This window comes from Syngnathoides biaculeatus, chromosome 15 (assembly GCF_019802595.1).
Source record: "Syngnathoides biaculeatus isolate LvHL_M chromosome 15, ASM1980259v1, whole genome shotgun sequence".
NCBI lineage: Eukaryota > Metazoa > Chordata > Actinopteri > Syngnathiformes > Syngnathidae > Syngnathoides > Syngnathoides biaculeatus.
In genome coordinates, this window is record NC_084654.1 from 16401913 (window position 1) to 16417285 (window position 15373).

Consider the following 15373-nt stretch of genomic DNA (forward strand, 5'->3'; position numbering starts at 1 on the left):
GGGGCTGCGTGATGTCACCTCAGCTACGCAGGGCAGAAAGCGTTCGACGTACAACGCTTTATTAAAAACATCACATATGTATTTAAACAATGAAACCGCGTACGGTACTTTCAGTTGTCTGCGGTTATCGGTCGAATCGTCGCTATTTTTTAAATAAATTTACGCGTGAAAAGATAGCGGGTGTATGGTGTCAGCTTATTTGCCAAGTCGACGTGGCCATCTTGATAAAAATGGGCAGTAAAGTGGCGTTTGTGAGGCTTGGAAGCAGTTATTTTAGAATGAGAATGTACTAAATTTTAAAAGGTTTGGCACGGGACAAAAATTTTAAAAAAAAAGTCAACGGTTCCCTTAAAGTGTCTTAATTTTTTTGGTATTGACACGCTTTGCGTTCCCGTCCGTTTGCTAGCATGGTACTCGTGACTTGATGCGAAATTTAAACGAGTTAATCTTTAACTCCAGCACGTGAGTGATTAGCTGCCATTTAAAATGCACCAGCTCAACGTAGTACGGTTATGATTTTAACAAGTTGTTTTCCAACACTTAATATTTCCGTATGTCTAATTTCGTTCACGAGACCAAATATCAATCCAGACATTTACATTACCTAATCGTATAATTGTCCATAAACTTACGTTTTTCTGGTCCATCACAAGCCAACCTCCGCACGCTGGTAGTCATTTGATCAATCAAATGATTTAAGACACACATAGAAATCAAAAACTTTATTACAAAAATAAGTTACACTCACCTCCATTTTACAGTATAAAACAATTTATTTGCAGGAATGCAAAAACGTTGTTGGCCACCAACAATAGTTTAAAACTGCTAACATGTTTTTTTTTTTCTCAAAAGGTGGTAATGATTTTACTGAGGGAGTTAACTGTATAGAAAACTGTAATTGATTAACAGTTTCCGTGAAGCTATACCTGGAAATAGGATGTATTCACTGCAGCATCCCTTCTACCATGTGATGTTGACGATCCTACACCAAAACCATCACTTTAGACATGCTTTCTTTGTCTGGGCAACTAGCTCGAACACATTTTACCAGTCAGTGGGTTTAGGAGATGCACAAGGGACCTGTCCGATGTTAAACAATGTTTATGTTCACCTAAAAACAAAGCCATCGGATTGACAGTGGCACAAAAGGGACACTGCAGGGCTTTTATTTTTGTTATCGGTTAAAATCAAAGGCAGTCTGTTGCCCGTGACATTGAAGCCTTTACAAAAGTAACATTTTATCCCAAAAAAAAACAAAAAAAAAAAACTATACAAACAGTAACTACATACGCTGAAGAAGCAAGGCAGCTAATTCAGTTTAAAATAGGATAAAAGCAGGGCTTATTCCGACTCATCTTATGAGTTTGTTTTGCATGCCCAGTTTGACTGTTTGCAGTGTCAGAGCTGCAGTGAAAATGACTATATTACATTAAGTACATTGTTGTGCACTGCAGCTCTTGTGCATATTTTTTTAAGAGAACAAGCCCTGTTTTCATCAATATAGTTTCCCTATTTACAGTACAGGCCGGGTAGTTTAGTCCTCTGTACTGAGGTAGTCAACCAACCCTTTAAAGACAAGTTCTGAAAAGAACCACTTTCCTGGAATGCCTGACTTATCCATGCCAGGTGGGTACACCCTAAATAAAAACCTGCAAATGTTCTCTTTCAAACATCCACATCAAAACGATTAACATGGATATTCCAACATTGAAAATTGCGATTAGCACAAAAATATACAATAGCATCAAGCTCCTTCGAGCCACTTCAAACCTAAGAAACTTAAAAAGTGCAAATTCTTCAATAATTATTAAAAAACAAGATGGCATTCTCAGGAACAGGGAACAGGGGGAGATTGTTAGGGCAAAAAAATTGAACCCTGTATCAGGGCAAGCTATAGGAATTCATGGGCGAAAGAGGCTTAGGCGAATACATTAATTGTGTGGTCATCTTTTTCAAGGTGGCAGTTTCATTAAAAAAAATAATAAATTTGGGGCAGGGGAGATGCTTCTTCTGTAAGGCTGGAATATCATTGGACCTTTTTTGTCGCGCTTTTTGTTTCGACATCCTTTGCAGCTCAAGGTGTAATCCCACACGTCAAGTCAGTATCCGCTGTAAGTGACAGGTCAAGACCGCCCTCGGCCTCGCTTCCCTGCTGGACCAATCACAGGTGAAAACAAATTACATTTATAAAACCATGGAGTACGTAGCTTTTGGCAAGCTGACAGAATTGAATACAAACTCGTTTTGAATACAAGTAATTGAATTGATTCAAATTAAGTAATGCATTTAATTACCTCACTTAAAAGGGACAAATTACAAGCTTTGTTTGTATTCATCGCTATGTGGCTTTAAAAATACTAATAACAATAATTACAATGAATTACCTCTGCTTGTTCCAGGGCCACCCCGCTGCGAGAAGCCCAATCTCCCCCTAGGTGTGATGCCACCACGGGCCCTGGTCTGACCAACCCCGCCGCGGACACCACCCCTCGCTCCTCGACCTCTCCCAGAGCCCTGGAAATCGTCGTAGCTGTAGAAAGGGTCGTCGTAGCCACCTCGATAGTTGTGGTAGTCATATCCATAGTAATCATAATAGTCTTCATAGCTGTAGTATTCGGGAGGGTAAGAGTAGCCTCCGCGCCCGCCTCTACCGCGGCCTCTTGTGGGTGGCGGCATGTGGGGAGGCGCATAGTAATAGTATTCATCATACCTAGGAAAGGGGGAAAAATGTCTAACATGGAAGCCTGCTTTACAATCAAGTTTAATACCAAAACATTTGCTTTTACTCCTCTTACATTTGTGTTTTGGCTGCCTGCCTCTGTGCTTTGCGCTCTTTCCTCTTCTGGTCAGGAGGCTTGGCAAACACTATCTCAATATGTTCTCCTTCCAGATCTTTTCCATTAAGATCAGCAAGAGCCTGTGTAATTGTTCAAGACAATAGCTGCAATTAGTTCCCAGTGCAAGCACAACCAAAACCTTGCTCATGGCAAGCATTATTTCAGTACCTTGACAGCACCATCTCTTTCCTCAAAGTGAACAAATGCATAGTCTTTCAATTTCTTCACACGCTCCAATTTACCAAATTGACTGAAGGCCTTTTCAAGAATTTCCTCAGTTACAGAGCTAGCTAAGTTCCTCACAAACAACACTTTCACCTGTAAACAGAAGACAACATCATGACGAAAATTATGCTGGGCTGTACCCGAAAAGGCTGACCAATTACACTCTTGAGCTTACCTTAGCCATGACCTCTGGGTCTGGGTCCTCAATGGGATCTGCCCACTCCACGGTGACCACGTTGCTCCACACCTTCACCTTACCACTCATCAGACGCCGGCGGGCCTGAGCCGCTGTCTTGTGGTCTTCATACTCCAGGAAGCAAAAGCCACGGTTCTTCTTCTTGTCGTCAGGTTGGTGGTACAATATGACATCATTTAAGCCCTCTGTGCATCAGAAAAGTGGAAAAGGAAGTTATATCCACGGTAATAATTTCTTACCGACTAAAAATATCTTCAATGTTAACAGTCCAGAATGTTTCACTTTTAAAACCTAGAATATGAGTAACGGTAAAAATTAAAGAAAATTCAATAAAAATACACCACCTGTTTTGTAGTCTAGGGGGGAAACTGACCGGCAAATCAACGGGTATACTTGATACGAAGCTCAATATACCATAAGAACTAAGAGAGGTGTTTATAAGTATTTTGCTAACTTAGCTTCTTTGCAAGGGGAACACGTTACACTAATTTAAATTGCAATAGCAGTGAATTTGTATACAGTTGTCTTAAAATAAAGGAGGTTAAAGAGGTGGCACATCACCTGTGACTTTTGCAAATTCTTCAACAATCTGTTCTTTTGTTTTACTCTTGGGGATAGAGCCAACAAACAGCCGATTATTGGCCACTGAGATGCAGACGCCAATTAGTTTGCCAGGTCGGATTTCATTGTTGTTGCACTGCAGCGCAAAGAAAGAATAGAGACAAAAAGAACAATGTCATCAACATAAAGGGAACTCGTTTTATTTCTATCACCCAGACAAGTTTCTGCAGTGTAGTGGGGACCTTTGAACATTATATTTTATTTTAGACCCCCATCAAAACAATTCTTGACAATTATATCATAACCTTTCCTTTCACTCTCTCTCAACCTTTGGTCCAAATTGTAGGAAAATGAACATACCAATTTGACAGCCTGTTGTGCAGCCTCTTTAGTGCAGAAAGTGACAAAGGCGTAGCCTCTGTTCAGGCCGCTGAGGGGATCCATCATCAAGCGCAGGTCCCAGATAGGGCCAGCTTTTTCAAACAAAGGAACCAGCTCATCCTCAAAGAGGTCTCTGGGGATTTTGCCAACGAATATCTGCCAGGATAGAAAAAAGATAGCATGTAAATCTTTAAAAAAAATAATAAGATAAAGCCATGAGCAAAAATAATCTTGATTTAAGGTATTCTATCAGTGCTTCGTTGTAAATATCCAGACCGATGTTACTATAACATATTAATAAAAACTGTTGTGTGAACACTTCACCATCTTGTACTATAAATTTATATAAACTATTTTTATAAACTACAGCAGAAAGTCCAAGTTTGAATAGTTGCATTTCCGGTTTGACTGTTATTACACTTTTGCTCGTGTGTTCCGACAAAAACAAATCCTCAAAAAAACCAAACCCCTCTTGTGGGAAGTTTCAACATTGTAGAGGATAAGCGGGCTCAGAAAATGAATGGATGGTTCCCCCGTATAAATCTAAATATATCTAGTCTTCTATACAACTTAAGGTTGCCTCAATAACCTGCAAATAAATCAATGACTTTGTGTACCTCTGTCCCAACAGTCGGCTGAGCCCCTGAATGAGCTGACTCAGGTGGCGGACCACCATACTTCCTCTGACCTGTAGTGACATCAAGTGTGTAGCCAGTCCTCTCCAGCAATGCCTGACAATAGTTGTAGAGATGTTATAGAATACATGAGTCCTCAAAACAATACCTTTTTGTTTAACTTGAACTGCCCTGTTTTGTTTTATTCTTTTATCATTTGAATAATTCAAACTTTAATGCACTTTGTAAATGGGTACTCACTTTGATTTTGGCTTCATCTGGTCCTTTGTTGGTTTCTGAGACTTTGGTCCCTTGTTTCTCTCTTTGCCTGTATGTCTTCATCACGCCACAAAGAAAGGCACTTTTGTTCTGAAAGAAAGGGGGGAAATGAAGGAAAAAGGACAAATTGCTATCCAGTAGATGAGGCTAATGGCAACCATAAGATATTTTGTCATGACAAATTAACATTATCGCCACATGGTGTGAAGCAGCAATTTCCCAAATTGAAAAATTGATTGATTGCCCACTGAGCCGTCAACCTTTAACATTTTAATGGGATAGTGGAATCTCTATGAATGTTCTACAATAGTTTCCATGTCAATGACACAACTGAACAAATAAACGCTGCCAGGAGGTGTGGTCCCACAGTCAATGTTTTTGCAGATACAGTTCTACTTCTCACAGCTTTTTTTTTTTTTTTGCACAATAAACTATTCAAGAATGAATTGACAGAGCCTTTGCCGGTTACACTCAAAGTATCATTTATTTTGTCTCAGGCGATTAAAGAAAATGAATCAGCAATCAATTCCGCACCGGCAACTGAATTCCAGCGAAGGTGTTATTTATGGACTAACGCTAGTTTGAAAACCTATAAACCTTACGGTTACGGCAAACATACCTGAACATGTGAGAGGTCACTGTCCTTGAATTGCAAAAGGACTTGGAGAGCACCTTCGTCGTTGAACTCCTTCAGAGCCTCAATTGCTCGATCATCCAAGTCACTGTGTGACACCAATCCTGCAGTAGCGGGAGAGTAAACATGCAAAGGACTGAGTACCAAAATTTCAATATATTCCTATGCATTGAAAAAATAGGACAACTGAAGTCACTGTGCATATAAAAGGAAGAATGATAACTCCTGTTGAGGGGTTTTCACAGGTCAACATAAAAAACAGCTGTGTTGTGTCGCTGCAGGTTATTTTGCAACGAGCATTATACTGCAGAACTATTCACACCAAATGAGAAAGTGCAACTCTATACACACTCTAAACGTTGCTAATGAGTTGCTGTGCATTTAGTTCTACCAAAGGGCTGTCACCAGACAGCTGTCACCATTGTTTCTGCCCTGGACCCATCTGGCTCAAAGAGTTTTAAAAAAAAAAAGGCTAGACTAGTACTTTTTGTGATGTGGCTGATCAAACAAGTAGTAAAAAAGCTACAGATAAAGTTTCTCAGTAGCCCTACGAGTACAAACACACTTGTTAAAACTAATTCAAAACTGCTCCAAAGAGAAACAAATCGTGGTCGGGTTCATACTGCATAGGACACTGGATATGCTCGATGATACAAATAGTGAGGGGACAACTGATGATCTCACACCAATGGTCAAGCAACCATGTAGGGAATGCAAATGCTGCCACCGTTTACACTTTCACTGTTGTGATGTGTAATATAACATTATGTAGCACTGCAGTACCCATTTTGGTAGGAACCACAAAAAGTTGCTTCGGAATACCAATTCCCCCACTCAAAACGGTAATGAAGTGACAGTACATGCAAGAGATTTATCGACAAAAAGGTTGCATATTAGCATATGCAAATGTGTTTAAGTGTCTTACCTGCTATGTAAATTTCATCTAGTTTTTCAGCAACTTTCTGTGGTAAACCAGCTTCTAATAAAGTCTGGAAGTGCTCAGAATGGGTAACTGCAGCAGAGATGTCCATTGGTTCTTCTGGACCATTTCCATTAATATGTTCTGTGGCCATGTCCCCAGAAATCTGTGTAAATGCAATGAGCCAAATTAATTCTGGTGCAATGGCATGGTTTGGGATGCGTTTAGGATAACGGAATGTCTCAAACTTGACAGGCAGATCATTTCACATTTGTCCGTCACGGAGGCCAAGAGTGCTGAATTTATTATAGCTGGGTCGTCTCCACAAGTCTATACACTTTTCCCTATCCAAATTTATACTGCATCAAGTAACCTGCATGGGCTACACAGGCTGATTTTTGGGCCCAAAACAGACAACGTGCATACCCAATTCTCCACAACTATGAATAACACGACATCCTGTAAAACTCTGTACCAAGTCAGTGTGACAAAATTCCACCAAATTTACTTAAGACAAAGTTAGTGCTTCTAGTGCAAAAACCTCGCCTGCTCTGGTCTCCAAATTACATGTTAGCTTACCTTCTGAGTGCTGACTTCAGCACAGACAAGAGAGCTCATACACGTGTTCCATCCCTTAGCACTCCAGTTTCCGGCAGATGCCACTTACTTACATGTAAAGTGTGCACCTTTTAGCGTTAGGCTTCACGCTATCATATGATTACTATGATATTGGTGCTATAATTAAACTTTTTTTTTTAACTTTAGCTTCTTCTAACAGTCTATACTTAGGTAGGCCAAACAGTCTCCTCACATTGCAGCATTCGGTAACGTCGTTTCTGCAAACTGGTGGGTGCACTTTAGGAGCGTAAACTCGCATTAATTTTAACGTCTGCCAAAGCTGAACTGAACTTCAAAGATATGTGCCTTGAAGTGATTAACAGTCTACTGTCATGTCGGTAAGCACGTGCTTTCGATGAAAATGTCCACATCTATACGGCGTTCATTTTAAGGTTATAAATTGCAAAGGGGAATTGTAACGTACGCCAAAAAAAAGTTAATCCTACAGGAGTTAGACGCAGGTTTAAATTATTTAGTTAGGAGTGTGCCTCGCGCACGTTGGTCAAGCTAGTGGGCTAGTTTGCAAGGCTAATGCTATTCTAACTAGCCATGGATTTAGTGGACAATAACACAGCGCGCTTGTGTGAAGTCTTCGAGAATACGTCTGTATTTCGTGTTTAAAATGACAATCCGTCTCCCAAACCAATTAGTTTAAGAATATTGACAGCACCAATAGCCAGTTAGCTTCAGTTAGCATGTGATGACAATGAGCGTGTCAGTTCCATGATCTGTCAAAATAGGCTAGCTTACGCTAGCATGCTAAGTCGAAGGGAATTTCAGTGAGGCCATTGTTAGAACGGCGACGATCGGCACGGATTTCACTAAATGGGAAAATATCAAAATGAGAGTTTTATCGTATTGTTAAAAGTATGGTAAGCTAATGATTTAGCTTGCTAGGCGCGTGCGGTGCCAACGTGCCGCCACATAGGAAGAGTCCATTTTCAAAAAGCCGGTCAGGAGAACTCGTTCCCAGCCACTACCAGTTTCCACATTGTTTCAAACAGCGCCGCACCAGTAAGACTTTTCACACACAAACCGGGCAACACCAACGAGGCCAAACAGTTGCAATCGCCCTACCTGCCGCTGGCTCACCACTGTGTACGGTGTAGAGTAAAGTGGAAGATAGAGTTTATGTTTAAAAGACGGAAAAAGTGGAAAACTCCCGGCACGGGTCCGGCCTCAGTCATTCACTCTTGATGATGTAAAATGGCTGCCACGTTCACGCCTCGAGTTTTGTCTCGTCGATGGGGTTTCTTGGAGAGTTGTGCACGGGCTCTGCCTTGTAAGCGTTTGTACAGTAGGCGAGAGACCGACTAGTCAGGCTAGAGACACGGCGAGGCCGCCCGCTAGGGCCAAAACATCAAGGACAATAACGTACTAGTCGTGCTTATTCTTCCCTCCACGTACCTAGCACTTAATAAACGACCATTAGAATGGATACATAAAAGAAACAAAAACATAAATAAATAGATGGAATTGTGAAATAAAAGTTCACGTTAAAAAAAAAAACATTTATAAGAAGGTTATTAACGGTAGTTAATGGCTCGGCTACTATCTTGGTTAATAGTCAAGGTAAAAGGTCAAGGTAATCAATTAAACAGTAATTATTCGATTTATCGACAACTAATGGATCAGCAAATCAATCGACTGCTATTTTGATTGTTGATTATTTAAAAAAAAAAAACTTGAACTTGCAATTTTCACAATGCTTAGCCTCTCAATAGTAAATGTGTTCAGGTTTTTGTAGCCCTCCATGAAAGCAGATGGATTATCTTTGTGTTTAATTAAAATAAGAACTTTAAAATCTGCTTATCTGCTTTTACTTTAGAAAACACTGTTCACAATTTTGCATCTTTTCTTACATGGAACGTACCAAACCTCAAAGTGAATCATAATCAATTTGAAAGATTGTCCTGTTTTAAACAAAGGGATGGACATTTTTTTTATCTTTTTTTTCATGCAAATCGTTGACCATTTTTAAAACATTAACACATTTATCAGTTATTAAAATAACCATTAGGCTAAGCCTAAATATGTCAGAGATGTTATGACGTGTACATAACAGTTGGAATAGTAAACGATGCACTTTCACAAAGAACAAAATTGGTGACTGCTGAACTATTATTTCTGTAGGTTCCCGTTTCTCCCACACTGTGTCACTCTTCTCGTGGAGTTCACACAAATCAACATTGACAAAAGAGTAATAAGGGTGGTTGCCAAGGAAAGCAAGAGGATTATTTGCTTGAGCAGATGCAGCTAGTTTGCCCAAGTCTATTTATTTGTTCCTATTGTGGGGAATGCTTCCATTATTGTTTGGTGATTTTTGCATTTTCACCCTTGCAGAACAACTACAATGGCAAATCTTTATCCATTCAAGTACAAATTAAAAAACAACAACTGGTTATTGTCCATATGGGATGCCAAAGTTCAAAGCTGTTGACCGATATGTCTTTTTCTTTTGCTCACACTGATGAGGATACCTTCCAATGTTACTTGCCTTCAAAGAGAGTGAATTATGACCTTCATGTAGCATACTCAACATCCATTTAATTTTGCGCTTTAATGTTTTAAAATCAGGTCTTCCTCATGGGACTTTTTTTTTTATTGATGTACAGTACAAACATTCATACCAATATTTTAACGTACAAACTCCAATTCCACTGAAGTGGGCATGTTGTGAAAACAAAAACAGAATGATATGCAACTACTTTTCAACCTATATTAAAATGAATACACTACAAAGACAATATATTTAAGGTTCAGACTGATACGTTTTATAGTTATTCAGAAAATATTTACTCTGTATGATGCCTGCAACACAGACAGTTCTTAAAAAAGCTGTGATGGACTTGTTTACGACTGTGTTATATCTCCTCTCCTTTTCATAACAATTAATAAGTGTAAGGGACCACAAAAGACTTATTGTTGAAGCTTTGTAGGTGGAATTCTTGACCAATCTTGCTTGATGTAACTCTTCAGTTGATAAACAGTCTGGGGTCTCCCTTGTCGTACTTCATAATGTCCCACACAATAGGAGACAGGTCTGGGCTGCTGGCAGGTCTGTGTAATTAATGTTAATCGGTCCAAACATGAGCATATATTGTCTTTACAGTGTAAAGCAAAACAAGCATTGTACTCTCTTTTTATTTACATTTTACACAATGTCATAACTTACCGTATTTACGCACTATAAGGCGCACCTCATTATAAGACGCACCTCCAATGAATGGCCTATTTCAAAACTTTTTTCATATATAAGGCGCACAGCATGATAAAGGTGCATAGAATAGACACTACAGTAGAGGCTGGGGTTACGTGATGCATCTATTTGATGGAGCTGCACTAAAGGCTCAATATTGATTCATATAAGGCGCACCTGATTATAAGGCGCACTGTCAGCTTTTGAGAAAATGAATGGCTTCTAGCTGCACCTTATAGTGCAGAAAATACGGTAATTGGAATTGGAGTGAGTATTAATTTTTCACTTCAGTACAACCAATGCATGCATATACTTATAATATATTGTTGCTGGGGAAAAATGTGCTATGACTGAGAAAGATAGACTTTTCACTATGCATTAATGTTAGGACTATTTAAAAAAACAAAAACATTTTCACGGTAAATATGGTAAGCACTTCAAGAGATGTGGCTGTCAGACAATATTTTAGGATGTGGTGTTTCAGAGAAACATACAAATGTTGCAATATATAAACTGTAAATAAATCTATTTGTTTCAATGGGAGTCCTCCTCCTCCACTTTAATTGAATTAAAAGCCTTGGGATTTATTACCTGAACAACCAAGCATGCGAGATGAGGGTGCTTTAGTAACAAGAAACAAAATAAATTCATATTAATCCTTGACATTTCAGATACTGAGGGCGCGCAGATGTACCTGGCCTCTCAAACACTATCAGGTTTCTTTCTGTTTATTCACAGGTTCCTCTATCCCACCAAACCCTGCACCATGTTTTCAGCAGCCAAGCCACTCAAACACGACCAATAACAGCAGACATTGAAGGCAAAGTACATTTCTCTTCAATATCCAAATACTTTGGATTCCTCAAAATTGTATTACTCCTACACAAAGTGACTATTTATCCTAAATGTTAAATCCCAGATTTTTAAGTAATAAAGATGAAAAATCACATTATTGACTGGTACCATCTATAATTACTATGTTGAATAGTGTCACTCAAATCCATTGTGGTGCATAGTGTCTAAATGCAAAAACCAAATAAAAAAATAACCTCATTGTCCATACACGTTTTGAGCTTCAGTAACTGTCACTCGCCGCTGCAGTGAGCCTGTGTAGAATAGAATAGAGTAGAATAGAATCTTTAAATTAAAAGTAATACATTTCAGTTAATCTCCGTCTTTGTGTAATGACAATTAAATGTATTCATTAGTAACTAGATTTAAAAAAAAGTATTCATTCCAACAGCCATCACGGAAGAAAGGAGGATGTTGATTTTCCATGATTGCTCCTACTAAATTTCTCGATGCTTTCAAGGGATTATTAAAGAGGTCATCATGCACGAAGAGAGAGATGATAGATAAGGTTGTCAGGCTTCACTTAATCCAGGAAGGGGTGGAAAACAAAGGCCCACAGGTATAAAACAGCTTGTAACGGGTCCTCATTGGAAAGTCGTCCAGAGCAGAAACACTTCAAAGGTAAAACTTTAACTCTTACAATGGTAATGTAACATCTTACACATTTTTTTTCAAGTGTTGGGGTGGATTCCAGATCACCTGTGACCCTGAACAGGATGGGCAGTAGAAAACTGGTGGATATATTGGTCAGTTTTTATTGAAACATGCATTTGTCTCTATGTCTCTCTCGTGTAATTACAGGCAGCGATTGCAACCATGTTGGGATCTATGAAATCAGTTGGACCAGTTCTTCTCCTGTTGATGTCTGTTCTCTATGTGGCCAGTTCTTATTCAGACTTCGACTTTTCACACAGTAAGTTGGAATGTGGCTATTTCAGGAAAAACTGGAAAAGATCGTGCACTTTGTGTTTGGGTTTATTATGAGAACACTAACCACAAATTTTCCGACTTTGATTACTTTTCTACAGTTGGATGTAAGGAGTGCAACCTGCAAAAAAATGAATTTTTCTCACGGGATCGGCAGCCAGTCTATCAGTGCATGGGCTGCTGCTTCTCCAGGGCTTATCCGACACCTCTCAGAGAAAAGAAGGTCATGATGAACCCAAAGAACATCACCTCAGAGGCAGCATGCTGCATTGCAAACAACAGCCACTGGGTAATAAACCCCGCGAGTGTGAGCTTTCATTTCATTACATTTTAATACGGATTAGGGGTTAACTTGTGAAGTATATAAACGTGTCTCATAATTCTCAAAACCATGGACTCAATCGTATCCGTTGTTCTGGCCAATGGAACAAAAAGGACCCGTTCCCTAATGGTGACTGGTGACCACTCAGTCCCAGTCACAAACTAGATGACTTTGGGCAAGATGCAGGGTACACCCTGAACTGGTAACCAGTCAAGCACAAGGAACAACAGACAACCAATAAAACTCACATTGGGACTGAGTGGGGACTGACCCCGCACTAAGTCAGGGGAGTGTACAACAACACCATCAGTGAGTACGTCAGTGATATTCTAAAAAGAATATAGCTTCAGGTTTTTTTTTTGTCTCTTTATCCCACAGGTAAGAGTGGATAACCTCCCGGTGAGAAATCACACAGAGTGCTCCTGTGGGACCTGCATATATCACAAGATCTAACCGATGGGAATATTGAAATGAGTGAGCCAGTGTTCCTCTGCTACAGCGTGACTTGTCCTCAATGTGCACCAGCTTTACTCTATTTAGGAAAGAATGCTCTTTACAATGCCCCAAGTACCCAAACAACGTGAACCCACAGTTTATATTGTCACATAATATTATTCATATTATTACATACAACATTAATATTGTATGTAATACTGTATTGATGAATATTGTGTTGTTTATAATTTGCAATGGTTCTGTATGGCAGATAAATATAAAAAAATGTGTAAAAAAACAAAAAAAAAACCAAATCCAGTAGCTTTTTGTGGTTCAAAATATGCAAGCTAAATGTACTGTAACATTACACTAATGCATATCTTAGAATTGTTTTACTTTATCGAAAAGTAATAACAATTAACACCCGATGTTGAAATATATATAGTATATAGGGAGATAAGACCCCCTCAATGAATAAAATATCTATCCTTCCACCGGTTTTTCTTCATTAGAAATGAGCAGGAGCCTCTGCCCAGCTGATTTTGGGAAAGAGAGAAGGGACTGCCTGGACTGGTTGCCAGTCAATCTCAGGGCAAATAGAAGAGTGATTTCCAATCTTTATGGAGCGAAGACACATACTTTACATTTGGAAAATCTCATTGTGACACCAACAAACAAATATGTCACAAAAATGTGATCCCCAATAGTTAGTTCCTGCCGTCTAATAGAATAGCATTTATTTGTTCTGTCCATCACTATACCTCACTGACTTAAATGCAGGAACAAAAATAGATTATTTATTCACTACAATTTGCTAATTTCCTATGCTACACCTGAAGATCACTATTATGCCAACGCACACTGGTTAGGAATCACTGACGGACAAATTACCATTCACACTGATGTTGATGCCTACAGATGAAATTTTAAGCTTTCAATGAACCTAGCATCCATGTTTCGAGAGTGTGGGAGGAAGGTGAAGTGCCCAAAATAAGCACAAGCAAGCACGAGCAGAACATGAAAAATGCTCACAGGAAGACCATCCTGTCCAAACTTTAGAACAGTGAGAGACTCGCATTTACCACTAGGTCACCATGATGATCTCTAATCTTTTCTATATTGGAAATAATGTTTATCTAGCAAACTCATTTAACCCCCATTGTACCTTTCTCATCCATTCATCCATTTTCTGAGCCGGAGCAGGACATGTACAGTATAAACAAACAACCTTTTACACTCACATTCACACCTACGGGCAATTTAGAGTCACCAATTAACTTAGCTTGCCTGTTTTGGATGTGGGATGAAACCAGAGTGCCCAGAGTAAACCCATGCGGGCACAGGGAGAATATGGAAACCCCATACAGACGGGACCGAAATTCAAACCCTAGTCATCAGAACTGTGAGGCAGACAATCTTTTCTGCCCCATTGTAATTTATTTGAATTAAAATAGTTAAAAGGCTAAATTTACAGACTGTTAGCTCCTGACCAGTCCAGGTTCTAAAGCGGCAGCTGGGATGGACACGAGCTCATCCGCAACCATTACAAGCAGTGTAGAAAATGGATGGGGCAAGTTAGCAACGAACCAACGCACAGTTCTCAGAAGCATTGCACAATGCAATGCTGAATAATTGCAAGATATTAATGTTTGTCGTTCGTGTGTGTTTTTCAAATAAATAGATCATTAAATGTGTGCAACGGTGCCTCATTTAACCATCACATTTATTGTTGATTTGTGTTGCATTTTGTGTGTTTCGGTCAATTCTGCTGTACAATTTGTTAAATCCAACAGGGGATTGATTGTTAAAATCAACAAGATCCATCCATCCATTTTTTTCTGCTTATCCCCAGGTCTGGTCACAGGGGCAGTAGCTTTAGCAGGGAGCCCAGACTACCCTCTCCTTAGCCACTTCCTCGAGCTCATTCGAGGGGGTCCTGAGACGTTCCAAGGCCAGCCAAGAGATGTTGTTTACTCCATAATGAGAAACCCCAAAGATAGGATAGAGACCCTAGAGTCTTCTTCCTCATAGGAACGTGTCGGTGGAGGAGGTCTTTTTTATTCTACCCACTGACTTTGGGAGTTGAGGTCAGCAGTACCCCTACTTCATAATACAGTGTTGATGGTGCTACGCTTCCCTTTCCTGGGATGCCAGATGGTCGACCAGAATTTCCTTCAAGACACCCAGAGATCATTATCCATGGCCTCAACAAACCCCTTGATGGCGTCCTTCACCGTTGGTGTCCACCAACAGGTTTGAGGATTACCACCATGACACCCATCGAATACTTTCCAGCCACAGCTCTGGTCGGATGCCTCGACAATGGAGGTGGGGAGCATGATCCACTCGGACTCAATGTCCCCCACCTCCTTCG

At 39.8% G+C, this 15373-nt stretch overlaps 2 protein-coding genes across 5 annotated transcripts; one reads left to right on the forward strand and one right to left on the reverse strand.

Moving 5' to 3' along the window:
- Nucleotides 1-707: 707 nt before the first annotated feature.
- On the reverse strand, nt 708-8621 carry LOC133513315 (heterogeneous nuclear ribonucleoprotein Q). Of its 3 annotated transcripts, none has more exons than XM_061843974.1 (12): nt 8342-8621; nt 6653-6812; nt 5713-5831; nt 5076-5183; nt 4818-4931; nt 4180-4356; nt 3820-3955; nt 3238-3443; nt 3006-3155; nt 2796-2917; nt 2385-2710; nt 708-2149 (listed from the first exon to the last, which is right to left on the reverse strand). In XM_061843974.1, exons 2-12 carry the CDS (start codon nt 6798-6800, stop codon nt 2124-2126), a joined length of 1632 nt encoding a protein of 543 aa, XP_061699958.1. In that variant the 5' UTR covers nt 6801-6812; nt 8342-8621; the 3' UTR covers nt 708-2123. The 3 variants fall into 3 exon arrangements, with proteins under 3 accessions (XP_061699958.1, XP_061699957.1, XP_061699959.1); XM_061843973.1 differs by having other exon boundaries at nt 708-2152; nt 8342-8617; XM_061843975.1 differs by lacking the exon at nt 6653-6812 and having other exon boundaries at nt 708-2152; nt 8342-8615.
- On the forward strand, nt 6834-14627 carry cga (glycoprotein hormones, alpha polypeptide). Of its 2 annotated transcripts, none has more exons than XM_061843976.1 (4): nt 6834-7602; nt 12117-12228; nt 12344-12531; nt 12943-14627. In XM_061843976.1, exons 1-4 carry the CDS (start codon nt 7597-7599, stop codon nt 13015-13017), a joined length of 381 nt encoding a protein of 126 aa, XP_061699960.1. In that variant the 5' UTR covers nt 6834-7596; the 3' UTR covers nt 13018-14627. The 2 variants fall into 2 exon arrangements, with proteins under 2 accessions (XP_061699960.1, XP_061699961.1); XM_061843977.1 differs by having other exon boundaries at nt 6834-7492.
- The last annotated feature ends 746 nt before the right edge of the window (nt 14628-15373 follow it).

What these genes read in the sequence shown, in the direction of transcription:
- LOC133513315 (XM_061843973.1), bottom strand. Translation starts at nt 6,800, where the DNA reads ATGGCCACAGAACATATTAATGGAAATGGTCCAGAAGAACCAATGGAC. An exon ending in CAGATGAAGCCAAAATCAAA is followed by an intron (nt 4,932 to 5,075) that starts GTGAGTACCCAT and finishes AACTATTGTCAG; the next exon opens with GCATTGCTGGAGAGGACTGG. An exon ending in AAAGAGATGGTGCTGTCAAG is followed by an intron (nt 2,918 to 3,005) that starts GTACTGAAATAA and finishes ACAATTACACAG; the next exon opens with GCTCTTGCTGATCTTAATGG.
- cga (XM_061843976.1), top strand. An exon ending in AGACTTCGACTTTTCACACA is followed by an intron (nt 12,229 to 12,343) that starts GTAAGTTGGAAT and finishes ACTTTTCTACAG; the next exon opens with TTGGATGTAAGGAGTGCAAC. An exon ending in TTGCAAACAACAGCCACTGG is followed by an intron (nt 12,532 to 12,942) that starts GTAATAAACCCC and finishes TTTATCCCACAG; the next exon opens with GTAAGAGTGGATAACCTCCC.